General features: G+C 38.6%; 1 protein-coding gene across 1 annotated transcript in view; it reads left to right on the top strand.

Annotated features, from left to right (window-relative positions):
- Nucleotides 1-22,243, top strand: part of NDST3 (N-deacetylase/N-sulfotransferase (heparan glucosaminyl) 3) — a 59,974-nt gene that overhangs the window by 36,428 nt on the left and 1,303 nt on the right. The window contains exons 6-12 of the mRNA XM_009887889.1: nt 8,513-8,695; nt 10,720-10,816; nt 11,667-11,790; nt 15,730-15,904; nt 16,917-17,087; nt 21,375-21,484; nt 22,069-22,171. Coding sequence (XP_009886191.1) covers nt 8,513-8,695; nt 10,720-10,816; nt 11,667-11,790; nt 15,730-15,904; nt 16,917-17,087; nt 21,375-21,484; nt 22,069-22,171 — 963 coding nt within the window. The remainder of the gene's footprint in view (nt 1-8,512; nt 8,696-10,719; nt 10,817-11,666; nt 11,791-15,729; nt 15,905-16,916; nt 17,088-21,374; nt 21,485-22,068; nt 22,172-22,243) is intronic.

Here is a 22,243-nt window from a genome sequence, read left to right as displayed (position 1 = left end):
AAAAAGCGCTGATAGAATAAAGTCTTCCGAGACAATAAGCTCCTTTTAGCTTGTGCATGTGCTGCAGTGGATTTAAGTACCAAAATTTGATTAACTGAGTAACTAAGGCTATCTATTGGAAAATTACTTGATTTATAACAGAACTGTTCAGTCATTGACAGGAACTTAAATCTGACTGTCTTGGTGAATAAGCTATACGTGTTACGATAATACAGAAACATAAAGGCTATGCACCCTTCATCTTTCCAGGAAAAGTAAAAATTGTGACTGGAGTAGGATTCTGCTAAGGGCAGCACGACATATTGCAGCATTTTCTCTAATGATGTGCATGTTCTCTCATGAGAGCAGCTATTAGAGATGAGCTATTAGAGCAGCTATTGTCAGATGAACACTTGAAATTCACTCGCCTGTCCCACTGGGCTGATGGGGGCTACAGAGTAAGAGGTAAACATGTTGAGCAGCTCTTGTTCTCCTTGAGGCAGCATGGCCAGCATCCGAAGTTGACGCAAGTGGTTTGTTAGCTTACTCTGTGCTGCAGGTAATAGGAAAACGAGTTCATTCTCCGACAAAATAACTTGCTTATAGTTAAGGCAATTTAAAAAGGCATTATTGTGAATAGCGTGTTATATCCCAGTAACAGAAGAGAAAGCTTCCTACCTGTGAGTTTGTATAGTTGGATTCCGTGGAATGTACACGAATCGATAAGCTTAACATGTGGATCTGCACATTTTGCTCAGCAAAGTCAGTGGGATTTTTCCCATTTCCTTTCCCATTGTCGTTCCTCGTAGTGGGTTAATACGTAGGTATATACATGTTCCTTATTTGTTAAGGCATTGACACACTGTGGAAGGAATAGAGTTGAAAAAAATGCAGAGAGTTGTATAATGAAGTTGTGGAAATCCATGGTACAAGTTCATCCAGAACACTCTGTAGACTCAATCTTGTGTGCAAAACTGGAAGCACTTTACTGAAGGGGATTATGAAGGACTGAGAAAGAGTCCAGTTGGAAGAGAAATCAAAATGATCAAGATTGATTATATTTGAAAAGAGACGAAAAACAGAAACAAGTTTGAAATTGCATGAAGTACCTAGGCAATGAACTCCTGTTACTTGTCTTGAAACAGAAAACCAGAGGATAGCCAATTAAATGAGGATGAGATTTTAAATGACAATTGTATCTGGATCTTCCTCCAAGGTAGTGTTTTTGACAACAAGAACTTACCAAGATTTGAAATACAGAATTAAATTTGATTTGATATTCATGCCTGTAGTCATTGGTAAGGTATGGATTCCATATAGACTCCCATGCTTTATGTAACCCTTGAAAGCAGGGAAGACTTTCATAGGGGATTGTTTTTCACACACCTCCTAGCTGTAGAGTGTCCTGTACTTTCCTCATACATATCTCTGGTGCCATCTGCTTCTGTAGATGGCATGCTGGACAAGATAAACAGGCCAAAAACAGGACAGACCTAGTAGTTCTATTCTTTTCTTTTTTTTTTTTAATATGGAAAAGCTTACTGTTTTTCTAAGTGCAGAGTTTCAATAATAATAATAATAATATTGATGTTGCAGATAAACAATACAAAAAGGAGTATATCTCATCTGCTTTCTGTCAGTTCTTTTAGATTTTCTTCCAAAAGTTTATTCCAATTTGTTTCTGTTTGGTTTAGTTTTCAAATGATAACGTGGAAGGTATATTTTGATTCTAAAATCCAAGTAATCTAGTAAACCTGATTTTTCTTAATATAAGGCTGCAACTTTGATGAGAAACGTGGTCTAATATTGTATGCTCTCCTTTTCCAGTAGCATAAGTAAAAATTAAGGTGTCTCAGTTTAACTTTGTAGAAGGCACACATTACCCAGTCCTAAAATATCCTTTGAATGATGATACAGATTGGGAGCGTTGCTATCCTACAAGATGAATATTTAAGGAAAAACAACAGTTCATTAAAATGTTCCATACCTTTTCTGCCCTCAAGAAAAACAAACAGAACAGAATACAGTATTTGCATTACATGCACTTACATGCACTTCCTTCCAAAGTACTATGTGTCTGCAGATCTAAAGAAAAAGGAAAATGCCCTGTGGAGAGGAATTTGGTGAAAGCCTTCAAGTGGTTGACAGCCCAACAATGAAACTAATGTGTAGCCAGCTGTGTGTTCTCCGTATGGTCACAGCAGTACTGATCAAGAGGGAAGATGGTTAATGGTTTAGACCCTGTGTCTGATTGATCTTAAAATAATTGTAATCTTTGTATGCATTCAGTTGTAAGTATTATTTTCCTCTAATTTTTACCTCTCCCAAGTTACAGTGAGGAGAGCTGTTATTAAGCTAATTGACTTGTAGCAAGGGAGAAATTATCTCCTTTAGGACTGAAAATGAGAGGATTTATATGAGCATCAGCAGAACCTACTGTATCTTAAACAAGATCTTGAACAAGATGAATAGTCAGGCTTTGGGACTACAGAGGAAAGTACAAAACCAAAGGCATTCAGGCTCAAATCTTCCCTTTCTGTGTGTCCCACTTTCCACAACCTCATATTTAATTGTAGGGAGTGTGAGAGGCAGGAAAGATGACAAATGTGTTGAGAGGCACACTGATGTGCACGTACCTCCCTGAGCTCTGATGTGTGGGGTTTATTGTTGGCATCCCATGGTATTGCCACTGGGAGCGTAGCCTGGCTTCTCTGGTGGACTGGTTCGCTTCAGCAGGCTTGGCCCACTTCATGGGAGAGTGAGAAAGGCAACAGTTTCATCTCTCCCTGTCCTCTGAGTCCCATTTTAGGAACTCTTGGGAACTCCAACAATAGTTTGGGGAGTTGCCATGGACTGGGGCAGGGGGGAAGTCAGTTTTGCGTAGCGTTTTGGGGGACTGCAAAATGCAAGTATTACTTGCCTTCCTATCTGTTCTTCACAACCCACCCATAAAAGCCAGTGTCTGGTGTTTTGTGGATGGAATAGACAAAATACAAAAAACCTTAAATGAAGAGGCAGCATGGAAAGCCTGTGGAACAGACGGGATTAGCTATCTAATTAGAGGTGATTCCTTGTAACAGTGTACAATAAAGGCATTGAAATTGTGGGCAATAAGAAAACCTTGCCCTTCTTCAAAATTCTGAAATGGAAAGCCCTGTCCAAGTGGTTGACAGCTATTAGTGAAGCAAGTCGTTTGGACGGTCCTGCCAGTTGGGAAACTGAGTCACAAGTAATGATCAATTTACAGAGAAAGGCAAAAAAAGTTTGTGCAATAGCTAAAAATAAACTCAGGTTTCCTGACCGTCAGGTGAATAATTCAGGACTACACCAAATGCGTAATTTTGTTTGAACTTCCAAATCTTCCCTGGCTCAGTCATATTCGTAGTGGAGACACTGCTACATCAATCAAATTCAACGAGTTGGCTTGCCGTCTCTGCAAGTGGACAGATCTGTGGCAGCTGTGAAACCAGTGGGACAGCCTCAGAACAAAAAAGGGAGTTGCAAACTGGAATCTCTCTGAGGTGGAATTGAGCACAGCTTTCCTGGTAGCATACAGGTCTGAAAGGACTATCTTTCAACTCTTAAAAATATATATTCAAGCATAAACTGCAATCTAATTCATTATTCTATCACTTTGTTAGTCTAATGGATAAAAACCAGCTGTTACTGAGTCTCTGAATATGTGAAGCAAAACTCTTCTGAGTAACGTAGAGACAATATCAGAACTGCAAACAGTGTGCACAATGCCAAATTAATTGGAATATAGGCGTTCAGAGAGTTAGACATACTCTTGTGGCCTGTAAACATTTGTTCAGGAGCTAAAATATCAGCAATATACTAAATTGGCAATGCATCTGCTTCTAGTGCCTAGCAGCGATCACCTAATTAATTGTCAATCATAATTTAACTTCATTTTAAAATGTTGTGCTTAACTTCGTTGGGTTGGGAGGCTTCAATGCTGCCTTCTAATGTTGTTCAATATGAAGCAAGGTGCATTTTGCTTATCAGGATATATGGAAAGGAGTGAGAATATTCGCAACTTGCCCACCGCAAAGATACCCACTCTGCTGTTTTCCATTTAGAGCAACTAGTGTTGCTCACCATGAATCATTTCTGTCCCAATGTAGAGAATACCAGGGAGCTTGGTAAGGAAGAAAAAAAAAAAAAAAAAGGCTTTCCAACTATCTTTGAATGGTTCTTCTCATTCCTGCCTTTCTAAAAATAGAGAGCCCTTGACTCTTGGGGGAGGAAGCCAGGAACGCAAACGTGACACAAGCCAGCAGCTCAAAGAGGGGCTTCTCAACGCTTGGGAATGAAAGGGTATTGTCATGCCTTTGGGCGGCAAGCGCCTCTGGTTTTGGCAGAGGCAAACTGTTATCAAGACTGTAGAAGCTTAGTTAGTAGTATCCTTTTTGTATAATTTTAATAGGTGCAGCATCCTAATACTGTTGATTTTGTAGTGATCAATTTTTTAAAAAATACCCAGCCTGCTAAAATAACATCCATCACTAGAAGCTGGGTAACTTGTTGTGGTTTTTTCATTTTGTGTAAATTGTTAGTCAAGCATCTATTGTTTTCTCTGTTCTTGATACATAAATTAGATCATGCTGGTTCATCTTTTCTGGTACGTGTGATTTAATAGCAGCAACTCAATCTCGGTATCAACTCTAATTTGTTGACCTAGAAGCTATTGCCTCCAATTGGGAAATATAGTAAGGAAATACGCAGCACAGAATAAGCATTCAAAAAGAAAAAAGCTGTTTCTCCTGAGTGCTTGACCTCATTTCCCTACATCTCTACAGTAGAAGTCAGAATTCCAAATAAAAGGAGGGATTGGGAAGGAGAGCAAAACAGAAATAGCCCTCTGCGCTTCCATTCTGGGGAAGGAGGAGGGCAGAAACGCAGAGGAGAAGCTGAAAGGAGCAGGTCATAGAGCTGCCTGTAAGGCTCTGCGAGAAGGCAGAGTAAAGCACCTTTGCTACTCTGATCCAAGGATGGGTGGGAGCAAGAAAGGAGCTGCTGCCCAGAGGCCAGATTTAGTCCCAAACCATCATTTTAAAATTTTTCTGCTTTCCTTTTCAGTCCCCTTGTGAAAGATATTAAATCCTGTGGAGAGTGTGCATTGAAGTGCAACCAAGATGATAGTTTGTTTATGAGGAACAGCTAAAAAGGGTGATCCTTCTTGCACTGAGATAAAGAAAATGCTTAGATGCCCTGAAAGAAATTATTTTAGAAGAGGGCTGGGAATAATAAAATCAAATCAGCTCTTTGTAACTGAAAGAGAGGCTAAAATGCTTGTTAGAGTAAATATAAATCCATTCACAGCTGCTTCCCTTTTGAAGAAGGAATAAAGAAATATATGAAGCTCTACTTACATTTTACAGCATTTCCCAGAGGTGCAAAATTATTGAATAAATAGTGGTATTTACTAGATCTAGTCTTCTGAGATGCCCACAAAGGATTCTTTTTATATCTCCTCATCTGTGGTTTTAAGAGAATAAATCTTTAATAGCATGGCACGCTAACTATTAGCGAGCAGAGAAAGAGTAATCATTCTCATTAGTTAGAACTTGTTTGAATGAAACAGAATGTGATATGATACAACAAAGCCAAGCATCATAATGCAATGGGGAAGGCAAAAAGTAATAATTATGTTTTGTCTTGGTGTCAGACTGCACACCTGCAAATGGAAGGGTAATGATACCAGTGGCCGTCCTTCTGCGCAGCTTGGTGGGAAAGCAGGGAAGTGCGTAGCACCCCATCCCCTGCAGCTGGGCCAGCCCCAAGGTGAAATCCCTCAAAATGGCACGTGGATATCATTTGCTCCTTGCAGCCAGGGAAACCGGAGGATCAGCGTATACATCTCTCCCAGTGCTGTGGCTGCATAGCTGTGGTCGACGAACTCGCAGGAGCGCCCCAGAGTAGGAGAGCGTGGCTGGTGGGTTGGCATCACGTACTGTAAGGCACCTCTCCTAGGGATCCCTGGGGTGCAGAGTGCTCCAAGAGCCTTCTCGGAGCAATGGGAACGTGGCTGTTGCGGCATCACGCTGCTGTTAGTTACACAGGCTGTTAGCTTAGCCTGTAAAGACGTTTGGAGCCGAAAGGAAGAGCAAGTACTCAGGTCAAATGAGGTGGGTTAGGCCCTGGATCAGCAATATTTCATTATTCTATGAAGCAGAGGATTATAGTTTGCTAATTTTACCCAGCAGTGGTAGCGATTTGACTAGGAATTTGTGCAGTATCAACAGGAGGGGAAAAACCTTTGTTCTGATTTTCATGGAAGATAGTCTCAGCTGATCTGTAATATTTTTGATGCCATATAGAAGTAAAGGAGACCTTTTCTATAATGTAAGGTTGTATATCAGATCATGTATTTGGTTACACTAAGCATGGACTTCTTTACAAAATTTAGTCATTTATGTTTTAAACCAGCATTGATTATCTTTCTTTTTGTTGGAAATAATTAACCGTAAAGTATTTGACATTAAAAAATAACTGTAAAATAGGAAATAAGGTCTCTGATATATTTTCCCCCTTTGTTGACACAGTTTCATATGCTGGAAATTATTTATGATTATACGTCCGATCAATTTTTCAGCCTCCACTCTGACATTCTTAAAATTACAGTGATATTCCCTTCAGGGAAAAAATAATACATATTTTCCCCCAACTAGCAATCTTTTCAAGTTCTCTTGCTTTTTCTTCCAGTTGGTGGCAGGTGAGGAGTTGCCAGGAGGTGAACTGACATTATAAATGTCAGAGGTCAGCCCACGTGTAGGAAAGAAAGAGGCTGTCAAGAAAACAAGTTAACCTTTTTTATGGAAACCCTCTGATTGTATCTTTGTTGAGAACAACATAGTCCTATGTCTGGTCTATTCCTGCTCTGAGAATGGAAATAAAAGAGGAAACTTGAAAAGGTTATATACATTTGGCAAAATGCTTATTATTTGTTGGGTAAAGGGGGAGGGTTGGTTGTTGGTTTTTTTATCAATCTCAGTCCTATCTGAAAAGAAAGATTGTATCCTTATGATTTAGCGGTGTATATCTTCTGATTTTTCTTGAGTCAGACAAACTGAAGCCCTCAGCTTACTTTATAAGGCAAGAGTGTCACCAAATGACACTATTGATAAAACACATTTTCTTTGCACTGCAGGTACTCCGTAGTGTTACAGTTAGGTGGTCAAAAATAGCAATTCAGTAGCTTTGAACGTTTTCTATCAAAGGAAGGCAGTGTTTTAAATACTCTGAAACAAAAGAATAAAGCTGTGGGTTCGATTTTTTTCATTCTTTTCTTCTTCCTTTTTTAAACTGAAGGCTGGTATTCCTGTGCAAAAGATTAATTTCAGTTCCTGAACTAGCTTCAGAATTATGGTCATGATAAGCCTTTTTCTTTTTAAAGTGGCTTACATCAAGTTTTACTTTAAATAGAAACTGCCCGTTCATGGCATTACCAGATTTATTTATAAAAAGTCATGTTTCTAATTTTTTAATGGAAATTAGTCTGGAGAGTTTATCTTGGGAGAGTTCTCCTATTTTAAAAAACACTTCAAAAAAAACCCCACTGCTTAGAGAGGCAAGGGTTTGCAGATTTTAGGGTAAGAACAGACTGTTTCATCGGTGACAAATTACTTCACAAATGGATCATTTTGCAAAAAGGGGATTTCAGTCCTCAGCCCGTCCTCAGTCCCTGGGAGACCGTCCTTGCCGTCTGTGTATCACTGTTTCTGTGCATCCAAACATGCCCTTTCCTGGGAGAAACCTTCACGGCAAGCATTGCTTCCTTTGGGAGGGTGACAGTGCAGTTGGACCAAGGGATGCGGCGGGGAGGATTTATCTGAGTAGCAATTCCAGAGTAAGGTGTTGGAAGAGCAATATACAAGCAGCCTTACAACTGATGGGATATTGAGCTTTTTATTATTATTATTTGGGAGTATTTTGTGCGCAATTATTTGAAAGTACTCAATCAGGTTTCAGATTTTTTGTTTGTGTCTGCATGTGATTTGACTGTCTGCCCAGTGCTTACAGAATAGCTTTGTAGAAGAGATGAGCTACTTCTGCTTTAAAACTTGGAGGTGGAGCAACAGCATTTAAATCACAGGAATAGAGGTCAACTACCCTCTTGGTCTCCGACTTCTTTACTCTTCCACAAAAACAGAGTTTATGGTTTTAATGTTGCGTTTGTATTCCACTTGAAGTAAAACTGTGGGTGTTGTTTTTATTGTATTATTCATTAAGTAAACTTTCATAAAGATTATGTAAATATTGTACAACCCCAGGGTAAGATTGCATATCCTAGTTCACACAGAGCTCGTAGTACCTTTTCCACAATTTTCTTCATTGATTGCATTGAGTTGACTTGAGAAGGATGTAATGGAACGAAGAGCAAGGATAGGAAGATCTACCTGAATGTGATCAAAGTCTTGCAGCCCTAAGTAAGAACAAAATGCAAATTAAATTTGTATTATCTGTGGTTACACTGCCATCTAGTGACACAAAAAGTCAATGTCTGCTTTCTTTATTTTGTTTTCTAAAGATTAGCATCTTCATGACACATTTGTCTAATTATGGAAACGACCGCCTGGGGTTATACACCTTTGTGAATCTGGCCAACTTTGTTCATACCTGGACAAACCTGAAACTGCAGACTCTTCCTCCGGTTCAGCTGGCTCACAAGTATTTTGAACTATTCCCTGAGCAAAAGGACCCTCTCTGGCAGGTAGGCAGGCTTGATGATGAAGAGATCAGAAAAAAATCGCCTCGATGGTGTATTTTGTGAAGTTCTTTGTTTCAGTTTCCTGTAGAGAAAAGCAGTAATATTCATTGGTTGACTAGTTGGTTCCATAAAACAGCTTAGTGAAGCTTCAGCATACACGATTGTTTTCCCTGTTGCTTAAATCTCCATAGAAAGGTTGTGAAAATAATATGTGTTAAGATGTGTAATTCAAATTATCTTTAATTCATTTTATTTGTGACTTTACTTGCTTTTAGAAATGTGGGAAGTCCAGGAAAGGTCTGTTGTGTTATTTCTCTTCTCCTTTTGAACTAAAAGAAACGAAGCATTTGACAGAAAGATGTCTATGCACGTTTTAGCAATTGGCCATTAAACAAATGAACTTTTCTCCAAGTGTGTGAGGAGAAGAGGGCATCCAAAAAGAGAAAAGAACATTAAGACCATGGCTACCTTAATGCTAAAACTGACTAGCCAAGTAGAAATAGATTAGATAGATTGGAAGGTTATTTACAAACGGCTGAGAACTGCCCAAGCAAGAAGTTTACCAGCACTTCATACGTTGATGTTATCAACTCTGCTGCTTGATTATCCCACTCTCGTAAGTGAGCAAATTGAAAATATTAGGAACGTGAAGACCTGCTAAGCCTGAAGCCTGCACTGACCTTGCATTTGACACGTCTTCAGCCCATCAGCCAGCGCTAAGAGCACAGTCCTTTCAGAGAAACTCCCACACTAAGCGGTGAACACTGTCATGTGCACACGCTGGTGACATTCAGCCAATTCAGTGGAATGTCTGAGTGCTGTAGGTACGTGTGTCCTTACAGTGACAGTATATGTCCCAAATATCATCCTTTTGAGGTGACTTGGTAGAAATATTCTAAGGAGCAAGCTTTACTAAATCAAACAAAAATGTATTTAAGCTTGCTTACTCCAGTGTTTTCTAGCATCGGATATTGAATTGCCAACTTAGAATCTGAGTATGAAATTGTGAATTTGGACTTAAATATACGTCTTGAAATTCATGCTGTTATTGTCAAGAATTTTGCATAATGTTAAGAGAGAATGAATTTTAAAAATGGAAAATAGCCTGTAGCCAAATGACTTGAAAAGTTAGAATTACTTAGAAAAGAAACACTAAGTAACAGTGGCTAACATATACTGAATGTGGTGTTTCTTGTTTATAATGCACATGAATCCAAAAACAGTTATATTTTTTTAAGCCTAGAAGAGTGGTAATTCCCGTCATCTCAGTGCAGTACTGACAAAGAGTCTCAAAAACTGTTTGCAATTAACGTTTCTGAAACAAATTTAAACTTCTTCAGTTGTAAAGCAGCACATGAATAAATAGGATTCAATATTATGTACTGATTTGAACTGGAGGATCAGAATATGTATTTGTGAATGGAAATCCTTAAATTATAATTAATTTACTATTTTAGTTTAAAAACTACAGCATGTATAGTGTGGGAGCTGTTACAGTAATGTAAAAGAAAAAGTCAGTAATTAGATAACTGAATAGCAATTTCAAATCTTCCTAACTTCTACGTAATTCATCAATTGATTTTGAATTATTTCGACATCTCAAGTATGTGGGATCAGATTTGCCTTTGGCGCAATTTCGCTGAACATACTGACATTTCTTAGGAGAAATGATCTTGTCCCAAAGTCTGTTGGACAGCTGGGGCAACTATATATATATATATGTAGAATGGAAACCACATGTCATCATCATATTAGACTCATAAAAAAACCAACCAAACAAAAAAAAACAAACAAAAAACAACACTTGAGATACAGTTTCTGGCCTGGTTACATTGCAAATACCTTTCTGAATCAGTAAAATAGTTCCTTAATACATAAAATGGTTTTCTGTTTTCAGGGGAAAATAATATTTTCTGATAAGAATATTTGTACGTTGGTGAAAAATTGGTAATTTATATAAAGATAATTTGAGAACCTTATCAGGTGTGATTACCAATGAAATTCTTAGTAGTTCTTCTCCATTTTAGAATCCCTGTGATGACAAACGGCACAGAGATATCTGGTCCAAAGAAAAAACCTGTGATCGATTACCAAAATTCTTGGTTGTCGGACCCCAGAAAACTGGTGAGATATTATTGTGTTTCCACAAGATAGGCTATGTGTAAGTTCAAATAATTATATTGATTAATCACCTTTTACTCAGACTGCTGCATAGAGATCTTGATAATCTAATAGCATTTTTTTATTTTCAGATCTCATCCAGCTATAGTTTATTAACGTAAGTTACAAGAATGGACAGTACGCATATTGAAAATGCAGGGTTTGGGGGTGTGTTGGATTTTTTTTGGCTTTATGTCAAAATGAATAATGCTTTGATAAAGAGATCAACAATTTAGACAAGATCTTGTCCAAGTGGAAGGAGAAACAGCCAGCCATTTTTGAAGTGGTGTAGATTCTTAACTGCAAGTTCTTGTCTGTCCAGCAAGTGTCTGGTTTATAGAAACTTGTTATTTCATGGCATTTCTTTCAAGTCAAGAGGTTCCTAATGGACAGTTTGAATTCCAAGGTTGCGGTAGTTTAGAAATTAACTTAATGGTTGATCTTTTTTTTTTTTCTGTAATCAGAAGATTGCATATGTGCTTCCTTGTCATCTTCACCAGTCCCCAATAGCTACTAAGTGCAAGATTTTTAAATTACTTTTGTGACAGTCTTCTAGAAACCAATAATTACTTTTAAAACACATTAAAAGTGTGTAAACCAGATTTCAGCATTGGCATTCCAGTTTCTGTGTTAACTATTTACAATTCTTTAAATGTCTTCAATTTGAAAGCACAGATTCTTAGGTGACATAAATCAGCATCCCCTCACTGAAATGAAATGAAATGAAGCTGCTTTAGTCCATCTGTGGGTATGACCCCCCCAAAATATGTGTGTGTGTATTTTTTTTAATCTTGGACTTTTATCCTATTTGCAGGTACCACAGCCTTGTATTTGTTCCTGATCATGCATCCTTCCATCATTAGTAACTCCCCCAGCCCAAAAACCTTTGAGGAGGTACAGTTCTTTAATAGAAATAACTACCACAGGGGGATTGATTGGTAAGATGGGTTATTAGTATAAATATAAAAGTTTCTATATTGTGAACAATACAAAAATGACATTACTGTTGGTGATGGTAACTGCTTATATATAGAGTGAGATAAAAAATAACCTTCAGTGTCCTTTTGAAATGATAAAGAAATGCAAGTGAATAACAATCTTACTGCAGAATATCAAAAATGCAGTAACTTCTGTGAGGGTTTCTTGTAAATATACATATATTAACGTATGCAAAACAGTAACAAAATATGTCTTTCTCATTACACGTGCCTTTGAAGTTGGGACAGTAATGGTTGTTGGTTGAATAAGTGGAGACAAAAATTATGTTCCTGTCGGAAATAGAAATCGTATTTCTTAAGAGACAAAAACGTAGTATCAGGGAGAGGCATTTTTTCCTTTAAATAGGATGTAGACATAGCAATCAGGTGAAAGAGGGACAAGGAAAGCCTCTGAAAACGTTTTTCAAAGATCAGGTAATTAGGAGAACATGAGTGTCTCTGTAGTGTTTGTAAGTGGTGCTAAAATGTGTCACTGCTGCCGTGTTCACTATGGCTACCGGGGAATTGCTGGACATAACTGCACCTAGATTCCTGATTTCTCTTACTTTCAGAAGGTGCTGTAGTATAAGGAACTACAAGATGAGAAGTGGTTGCATGCTGTAGTGGCTGGAGAGAACCAGTAAAAGATTATTCATATTTTGTCTTGTTTCTTTTTGCCCCCCCAGTTTAAGGGGAAATAGTTTTCTTGCCTTTGACTTTGTATTCATCCATAAAATTAACAGGGTGAGCACTGTTACATGGTCTTAGTGCGGATACGCCAGATCCAATTTCTTTTTCAGTCACTTAGCTTTTACAGAGTTATAATTGTTACAGCAGATTCTTATTACAAAGTGTGGTGAGTCAGCCAGTTGTTACCAATAGAGAGATGCTGGCTGGATGACTGGAAATTAGGAAGCTGATTCCTTGCTGTGGAGAGTTGAAGTCAGAGAAGATGACATGCAAGCAAGATATAGCGGGTCCACCCTGATGGAGACAGCCAGTGTGCCAGATCTTCCACAAAATCAATGTTTTCTTGTTACTAGAAGACCACTTTGCTGCTTCTGTCATTCCTCCTACCATATCTGCTTTCCTAACATGCAGGGACAATTCGTCTACTAGACCTGTGCCAAATTACCTTCAACTTAATGCAGCACTGGTGCATAAAGCTCCCAGTGGTCAACCTGTATACAGGTACATCCTTTTGACAGGTTCTCCCGTTTTTGTACCTCTGCACTATGTGCCCCACACGGCCCTGCCAGGTTCTTGCAGTTAAGTCTCGGATACTCAGAGCTCCCTATCGATGTAGTTGCTTAACTCTTAGATTTGCATTCTGTCTGCCAAACAAATTTCAGTCTCATAGTGTATTTTAATGCTGGCATGTAACGAGCTTACCAAATGGTAATTAGATACAAGGTCTTTCCTCATTAGTTTATTGATTGGCTAGGATTCCTTCAAGGCAAGAGTATTCACAAGTAACAATCAGTTCAATTTCTTTTACGGTTGTGGAGATACAGATTTCTCCCAGAGCTGACTCTGACATAATCTTTGTCCCAGCTTACGTTTAGACCAGGGCTAACCGCAGAAGCGGGAAAGGGTTCTTTCAGCCCTCGGGAACCTCAATACTGCCGTCTTGAGAGACATATAAATGTATATTGTAGTCTCCCAGTAAAGATGACAGAAGAGTAAGATAAGAACTGATCTTTTTGTTGTTGAAATGGAGAAGTCTAAATAGACCAGTCATGCATTTCTTTATGTGAGCACTGTTACAGATTTCTTAGACAAGTTTCTCTAAAGCCTTCTCAGCTTTGCCCTTGTCGAGTTTAATAATTGTCTCATGGATGAGGTACTAAGCAAGAGTTCTGCAGTCTGTCTTCAGCAGAAATGCTGAGCCTAAACTTTGTAACTTTTTGACACCCCACCTGGTCTTTACCATTTTTCACTGATACTGTATCAACTTCTACTTTTTCCAGATTTGCCATGTTACCTGAAGAGTGGATTAACTTTTTTTTCCAAACTTCAGTGTAGTGCCATATTTAATGTTAAACGTTTCCTTGTAAGGTTGTAGTCGCCATTGTCTTGTATTTACTCAGTCTACTACCAGGACTTCCGTACAACAGCATAATGACACCATCCATGATCTAGAGCAGATGTGCCTGTAGTGCCTATTGCCTCTTTCAAAGCTGGCCCTTTTCTTTGCTGTTGATGTTCTGGGAAAACATTCCGAGGTCACACAGTCAGGTTGAGTCATTGGTTTCTTATAATTTCGTTTGTGAGCAGAAATTAGGATACCTTCATCATTTTCGTCAAATTAGCCCCAGTATTTTGGGGAAATAGAGTCCATTGGTCAGTGAAACAGTATCATTCTGAGATATGTGCATTAGCATTAGGCAGATATAAACAATAGACTAGCAGGGCAGTGACAGCCTTTCATCCGGTTCTGTTTGGTTGTCCTCTTATTTCAGCTTTTTTTACATACAGTCCACACGTGAGACTAGCAATAGCTATGCAGCTTTGTAGCAGAATTTTGAATGCAGCTGTGTAGCAGAATTTTTGAATGCAGCTTTGAGCATATTATGCAGCAACCTGCCCATCCATCAGCCCTTCACATGACATCATTTAGGTCTCTCTGACACAAGGTAATCTACCAGCTGCTACTCTTTAAGACCTTGAATGAATCCACATCTATTATTCTTCATCTAATACATAAAAAATTGTCATCTGAAGGCCAGCCCGCTTCTCTTGCAGGTATCCATTTATGCACCAAAGAAGCACAAAACAATAACTTGACAATGTTTGCTTACGTATACGTAAAAGTCACTCATTAGAATTGACTTCTCAGAGTCGGGTGTCAGAGCGTTCAGTTTCTTTAAACCGCTGTAGATTCCTTCCTTTTCTCTAAGTACCTTGTAATCAGTGCCTGTGTGCTAATCATCATCTTGTGAGATCTGTGTCCTAAAGAAAACTGCATGTGCACCAGACAGTTCCATCCTACCAAATCTTCTGGCCTTGACTGCAATAGCCACATTTTCAAAGCCAACAAGAGCACATCGTTTGTATTAGAAGTAGCTCACTTCTATGAATAGAACAAAGTCTAAGCACTGGAAGAAATGTCAGTCCTTAAATATGATCTTCAGAAGAGATTGTTTTAAATGGCATTTATTTTATCAATACAGAGTTTTACTGAAAAATCAAGACGACCAACATTCCCCATCTATTCTGTTCCCCAACAATAATGAGATGTGGTGTGAGGGCCACGGACAAAGAAGTCTGTATGTGACATAGGAGATTGCTGGAAGTTAACTGCAACTTCATAATAGATGAGGGAAGTTCACAAAGAAAACTAGAAGGAAAGGAACCTATGTTCCCACAAAAATGTGACTTGTAGAACAATAAGTGAAAGATGCTGTCACTGCTTAAAAACCTTTTACCTGAGGAAGCTGTGGGGGATTTTTTTCATTGCATCTTCCCCACAGAAATGAGCTCTTTTCCTTTTTGAGTAAAGGCAATTCTGATACTGAACATCCTTTTGTTACGGTATTGCACTGTAATTGATGTCAGCAAAAGGCCAAATATGGAAAACTCATTTTCTACTCTTGACTTTGGTAGGAGTTTCATTTGACTGAAAAGTGAGAATTCACTAATTTTAAGAAGGTACATGAATATTGTAACATTTTCGTCCAGTTACCAAAAAATAGCTGCAATGTGTAGTTGTATGTAGTGAGAAGAAGAAATCTAGTACCAAGTAAAATACGATCAGACTATAATGTAAACTTCTGTTTGCTTTTATTTGGCCATTAGGCTATTATTTTAATAGATTATTCTAGAATAAAATACACTTAACACATTTGTCAACCTTTGCGTGACTTTTAAGTAATTCTGAGAATGATGTTGCTTTCCTAGGTACATGGATTTTTTCCCCACTCCTTCTAATGTCACAACCGACTTCCTCTTTGAGAAAAGTGCCAACTATTTCCATTCTGAGGAAGCTCCTAAGCGAGCTGCTTCCCTCATCCCCAAGGCCAAGATCATCACTATCCTCATTGACCCATCCGATCGGGCGTATTCCTGGTATCAGGTATGTACTTTGAAGAACATGGGCAGGCACAAATCAAGGTTTCCACCTTGAATCCTCTCTGTATGTCCATTCAGTATCTATGTATATAAAGGGTTTGGATATTACAAGCCTTTGTTCGTCAGCCAGTGCACCATATATGATCACCCATGGGCCTGAGGTATCTGTCAGTGTAAACCTGAAGATCTTTCAAGGGTTTAAATACCAGAAACCACCTTTTCAAAAGTCTGCCTGTAATATAAGCACGTAAAAATGCTTACTTACTCAATTAATTTATATAATCAGCACATACAAAAATTAGTTTATAGACACAGTTATCCGTTCATGCTCAAAATACAAGATAGATAAAGAATTTTTTGTTCTTCTGGTCTGCAGAGTTGAACAGTAATTTGGCAAAATAAAGATATTTAAAAAAAAAAAAAAGTGTAAAATTCCAAAGAGAAAAAAGTTCTTAGAACTTCTATGACATATTTTATGTTATTTTTTGGTGAGAAGTAATCACAGCCCTTATTCTGATCCCATAGTTCACCCTGTTTTGGACAGGAGGCTTGACTAGAAACCTACTGAGATCCCTTCTGACCTGAATTATCCAATGATCCTTATAAGTACTTGTGTTCAAATTTGCTTTTCTGAGTATTTACCTTGTGTAAGCTAGTAAAAGAAAATATGAAACCACTAGAAGCGGACCTCCTTAAGTATGTGTGTTTATTGTGCCCGATTCATTTGTACAAAACCTGCCACTCAGTTTATTGAAAATAAACATTTATACATTCTGGTTTGTTACTGCTATTATCAGTCTAGTTTCTGATTTCTTTTGATACAAACAATATTCATTGATACAAACAACGTTTATCCCAACATTTTAAATTAATTAATACAGATGAGGACTTCTTAACTTTGAGTAAGTTTCAGTGTAAATAATCACTCATGGCCAGGTCAGTAAAACTGACCAGTTTTGTCTAATTTTCTCAATTTTGTGGTCCATAAAGTTCCAGCAATGTAACTTCTTTTGCAGCATCAGCGATCACATGAAGATCCTGCAGCACTAAAATTCAGCTTCTATCAGGTGATCACAGCTGGACCTCGAGCCCCGTCTGAGCTTAGAGCTCTCCAAAAGAGATGCTTGGCACCTGGATGGTATGCTACCCATATTGAAAGATGGCTAACTTACTTCCCACCTTATCAGGTGAATAAGACTGTAACTTGACATCCTAATCTTATATATATAATATTCTGAAAGATTACCTTTGTAAAAGTTTTGCCTACTGAATACTGATCCTCAAGGATATCCTTGATATACTAGAGCATGTTTTAAGACGTTGATTGTGATCCTTCATAGCCGTGTTCTAAGTAGTTGGGTGATGTTGCTAAGGTTGTCACATCTTAAAAACTTACAGTTTGGGAGCTTCTTCTGCAAAACAAATCAGAACAATAATCTGGAAGCTCAAGAAACATCACTGCTGCTCCTTGAACCCTCTTGTACGCTGAACTGCCTTTACCTTACAGATGGTTTTCATTTGCTCGTGATTTTATCACTCCGTGTCTGGCTCTTTGTCAGTAATGTTGAGGAAAAGAGAACCAGGCAGGCAGTGCTTTGTGGTTTCTTTAATACTGGATGGTTCGTTGGGGTTCCCAAAAGAAAAATTGAAGGAAAACAAAGGGAAGCTGCTCGATAATGTTTCTGTCTGCTCTCAGTGGTAGCAAGTATCAACAAGCATCGAGGGATGTCAGCTGGGGTATAGCCCTCCCTGCATGGGTTTAGAAGAGTTTTGGTGTCTGAACACTCTGAGGTGTAAAAATTATCTTTTCCATCTGAAATGGGGATTATCACGTGGAAATGGATGTGATCCAGTGGTTTTGTAACACCTTAATATTTAAATGCATCAGTGTCTTCACCCGCTTCTTGGTCCTTTCATGCAGTAGTCTCCCACTGTGTCAACCTCCTTAGGCTGAGATTGTAGTAGTAAATAAACCTGTACTTGTGCAAGAGTTCACTCGCTGGGCCACTGCTCTCCATACTGCTTGATTTTTTACACTCTTCTGGCACGTTTGGACCCATAGCAAAAAGTATCTTGCCAAACAGTTCCAGAGCATAGTTAGGAAGATCTCAAGAACCATTACCATTGGGGAATGTGAACACAACCAGTTAGGTTTTGCAGGTGAGAGAGTTTAGCAACATGGATCCATGTCATTTGGCCTCCAGACGAGAAAGCTGTCTCTGATTTGTTTTAGTTAGCAATACAGATAAAAGCCTTTGTCTACAGGAGCATTTGCCATCTCAGGCATCACCAGTTTTTTAGGTGAATTCGTGTTTTGCCTAACGTGACTTCTCTGTAACCGTCAAAGCTTTGAGTCTCTTTTGCACACTTTGTTTTTGGAAATTCCCCAAACGTTACTGTCCGTAACAGCGAATCTACATATCAGAGCCTCTACTGGGACTCATTCATGCACTGAAACAGTTCGGCGTGTTGGTGTTCCTAATCATCTACATTCGGTATCTACCACTTACCCCGAATCCTCAGTGCATTCTTTGTGTTAAGACCAGTTTCTCTGTGTGTCTTTGAGTCTCAAAGGGGGTGTGTTTATGGACCTGTAGGTTTCAGTATGGGTGGCACATCATCAACCTGAAAATTGGATTTCCCGGCAAGCTTCTGTTGGCTTAGAACATAGAAATCATTAGCCTCCGTCTGGCCCTGTGTAAGATCAAGCCTCGAAAGATGCACATCCTAAGCCCTGAAAATCATGTGATACTCAAAACCAGGCAGACATTATCACATGATCAGTATCTCCTTGGTAGATATATTTCTGGAATAGATTTTTCTGACATTAGCAGTGTGTCTGGCAGTACTCCCCACCCAACATTTAAAGATTACTTTAGTTGAGGGATGTTGGCTGCAATCTGAACCTTCTGTTTATCTAGGACTCGCTTAGCTGAGACAAGTTGGCTGGAATCTGCACCTTCTGTTTTCCCAGAGTGTGCCAAGGAAGCTCTGATGCATCTAGTTGGTGTTATTCTCCACACACTCTCTTTTCGGCCAACCTTGCAGACTTCATGAGATACACAATACTGTAGTACCATGATACTAGTATGAAATCCGCTACATTATGTTTTCATTAGCTTTTCTCCAAAAGTAACTCATGAATATTGCACAATATGCATTGCCATACAGATTTTTGCCAGGTTTTACATCCCACAGTGACAGCAGAGAACCAGCCCCGGTAGCCTTCTGTTTTCTCTATAAAAGTACTAGGGATTAACTTGCATTGCAAAGGCAACGATACACAGTAGGCCATATCCAAACTAGTTAGCAAGTTCAAAGAGCTGCTGAAGCATAACACAGTTACACAAGGCAGACCTAAAATCAGCTCAGCTTAAAAGTGTACGGCCCGATAAAAAAAAAGAGAGCCTTCCTTCACCAAAAGAGCTCTCGCCCAAATTAGCTGAGGCTATCTATAATTTTTAAAGCTGTATAAATTTGTGAGTCTCTACCTGTGTGACTGAATTTAAGTCTTAATGTCCATTATGAAGTCAGTGGTAGGAGTAGCAACAGGAATCGGTAAGGTTCCCCTTTACATTAGAAAAGTGGTAACAGCACACTTGTCTTACATGGTAAGAATTTGTAAATCTCAGAGTACTTTTCAAATTTGGGGTTCAGATGTTTAGAATTTTGATTTATTTAATTTATTATCTTTTAAGTCATACAAAAAGTCCTCTTTTGTCTGTCCACCATGACAGATCTTTAGAAGCTCATGTCTGTGAAATTAATTTCCCACGTACAACTCATTGCTTCAATGCAGTCATTAAGAAGAAAAGAGAACCTAGCATGGTGGACGTCCTCATGAGCCAAAATACATGAAATGCCTTAGATTTTGAGGAGTTTCATGAAATTACATCTTCTTGAGATCAGGATGTGAATCGATACAAGTAAGGAAAAATTTTGCCTCAGTGCCTTACAACCTCCTTGAAGGTTGAGAGACAGCATTTTTTGTTACCTGCTCCCTGGGAATGTCAGGAATTGGAATGAATTACCACTGGTAAAACGTTTTCTTGACGGTCTTTTTTGGGGTGGCAGAAGTGGCAATGGCACAGATATTTCGCTCTACATGTGTTTTAAATAGCGAAGGAAAAAAAGTCTCACTCCTTTTCTTCCACGTGGAAATATCCCTCATTTGGGACGTTTTTTGACCTCGGTGCTATGAAGCGCTTAAGGCCTATTTTCAAAGCTTATGTTTTAGGAAAACAGTGAGTTCATTTTTGGACTCAGGCAGTCGTGCATCTGATTGCAAAGACTCCTGGAATGAGCTGCTGCTTTCTGAACAGCCTGATACTTCCACTAATCCACATCTCTAAATCTGCATGCTACATATAGGTAATTTCAAAGACCGATCTTTCAAAAGAAAAGACATTTTCTCCCTTTTGGTTATGCTCTGAAACCTCATGGTCTGGCAAACCTTAAGTTTTGTCCAATCCTGGAAGCAATTCATAGATTTTAGTTTCTTTGCTTGCATGGAAATGTAAAAACAAGTTTCAGCACTGCTTGCAGAATGAGATTGTTGAACCATCTGCAAATCTATTTCCCCTCTCCTTTGCATCTCTAAGCACGATGGAAAAAGTAGAGGTGTTTCCATGACAGGAAATGAATGCATGACTAATCCGTTTGGAACCTTGCTTCTCTACCAACAGTCAAAAAGACCCAAACTTGCTGCACCGTCAGTGGGTCATTTGGGCATGATACCACATTTGATAAAATTCTCAGGTAGAGTCCATTTACCTGAAGATTCACCTCCAGGTAAAAGGGTGGCCCTGTCTGAATGAAGTAGCCTACAGTGAGTTTGTATATGGTCAAGCACTTGAAAAGAAGAAAAAGAGATTACTTACCAGTACCTGTCTTTCTTAGAGATGTGTTGCACATTCTGTATCTATCTGCATCCCTTCTTTGAGGTCCTCGTAACATCTGCCTTTATTTGTATTCTCAGAGAAGGGTTTTTTCATACAATTATGTATTGTTGTATGGGTTTAGAAGTAATGCATTTCACCTAACATCTACCTACTGGTTTCTGTCTTTCTGGTCATTTCCAGTGACAAGCTTTTCAACATTATTGTAATGTATGTAGGTATATGTTTGTGTCTATGAGAATTATAGGTTATTTCTCTAGACATGAATAACTTTTTCTTTGCCAGACAAATCTCATTCAATTTCCTGCCAGTATTTCTTACCTTTCTATATCCTTAACTGCTATTTCTCTGTTGTCACAACAGCTTCCAATTTAATATCATTTCAAATTTAACTAGCATGCCATTTACCCTGCTCCCAGGTCATTAATGATGATGACAATTGAAACCGGACCAATTATCATTTTCTGGGGCAGTACTCTCCTTGTAATGAAAGAGTTTGACAGAGGCGGAGTTTTCAGTTTGAAGCTTGAAATAATGAATTTTAAACTAAACTTTCATTTATTTTGTTTGTTGTAGTTGCTAATTATTGATGGACAGCAGCTGAGAACTGACCCTTCTACCGTAATGGATGAAGTACAGAAATTTCTGGGAGTCTCTCCTCATTATAATTACTCTGAAGCCCTGACGTGAGTTAATTTAATCATCATTTTCACATGTTTCTGCATTCCTAAAATACCACTTAGTCTGTAAGGTCACTGCAAAATAAAGCCTTTCATACTGCTCCTTCAAGCTGTCGGTAGGATGTATTCTTCAATGTCTGCAAAGAACACAATTCAAGGTTCGATTTTCTGTGAATCATCCACTGAGCCACTCAACGTGGAGCTTGACTGTTACAGAAGTAGGCCTCTGACAAACAGACAAAGTAAATATTGCTTTGTGAGAACTGCATATGAACTTTGGATGAATTGAAATGAATTTTATTTCCATAAGTGGAATGTGGAAAGCTGACATGCACAAACAGAAAGGAAAAATAATTAGTTTCTCTTCATTTTTGACATTAGCTGCAAGACAGATTCAATGGTATCAGTCAGGAATGTAACATCCACTCTGTACGTCATAAATACATATACACACAAGTCCAAATTCTGATTTGGTTGCCCTTAAGACTGATAACCTTAGGTTTACTCTTCTGAGTCTTCAGTCTAAACTTGGGAGATGCATCCTCCTTGTACTATCTCACAGCCTTTACACTGCAAAATACTTGTTTCAGGTTCGATTCACATAAAGGTTTCTGGTGTCAGCTCCTGGAAGAAGGAAAAACAAAGTGTCTTGGAAAGAGCAAAGGTAGAAAATACCCTCCTATGGATTCTGAGGTAAACCATTATGCTCATTGGTGTTATACAGGGATTCAGTTGCCTAACAAGTTATTTGACTACCTTTCCCTA

Source organism: Charadrius vociferus, unplaced genomic scaffold, assembly GCF_000708025.1.
Source record: "Charadrius vociferus isolate BGI_N301 unplaced genomic scaffold, ASM70802v2 scaffold806, whole genome shotgun sequence".
Taxonomy (NCBI): domain Eukaryota; kingdom Metazoa; phylum Chordata; class Aves; order Charadriiformes; family Charadriidae; genus Charadrius; species Charadrius vociferus.
The sequence above is the reverse complement of the archived record's forward strand: the minus strand, read 5'-3'. Positions and strand labels throughout refer to the sequence as shown.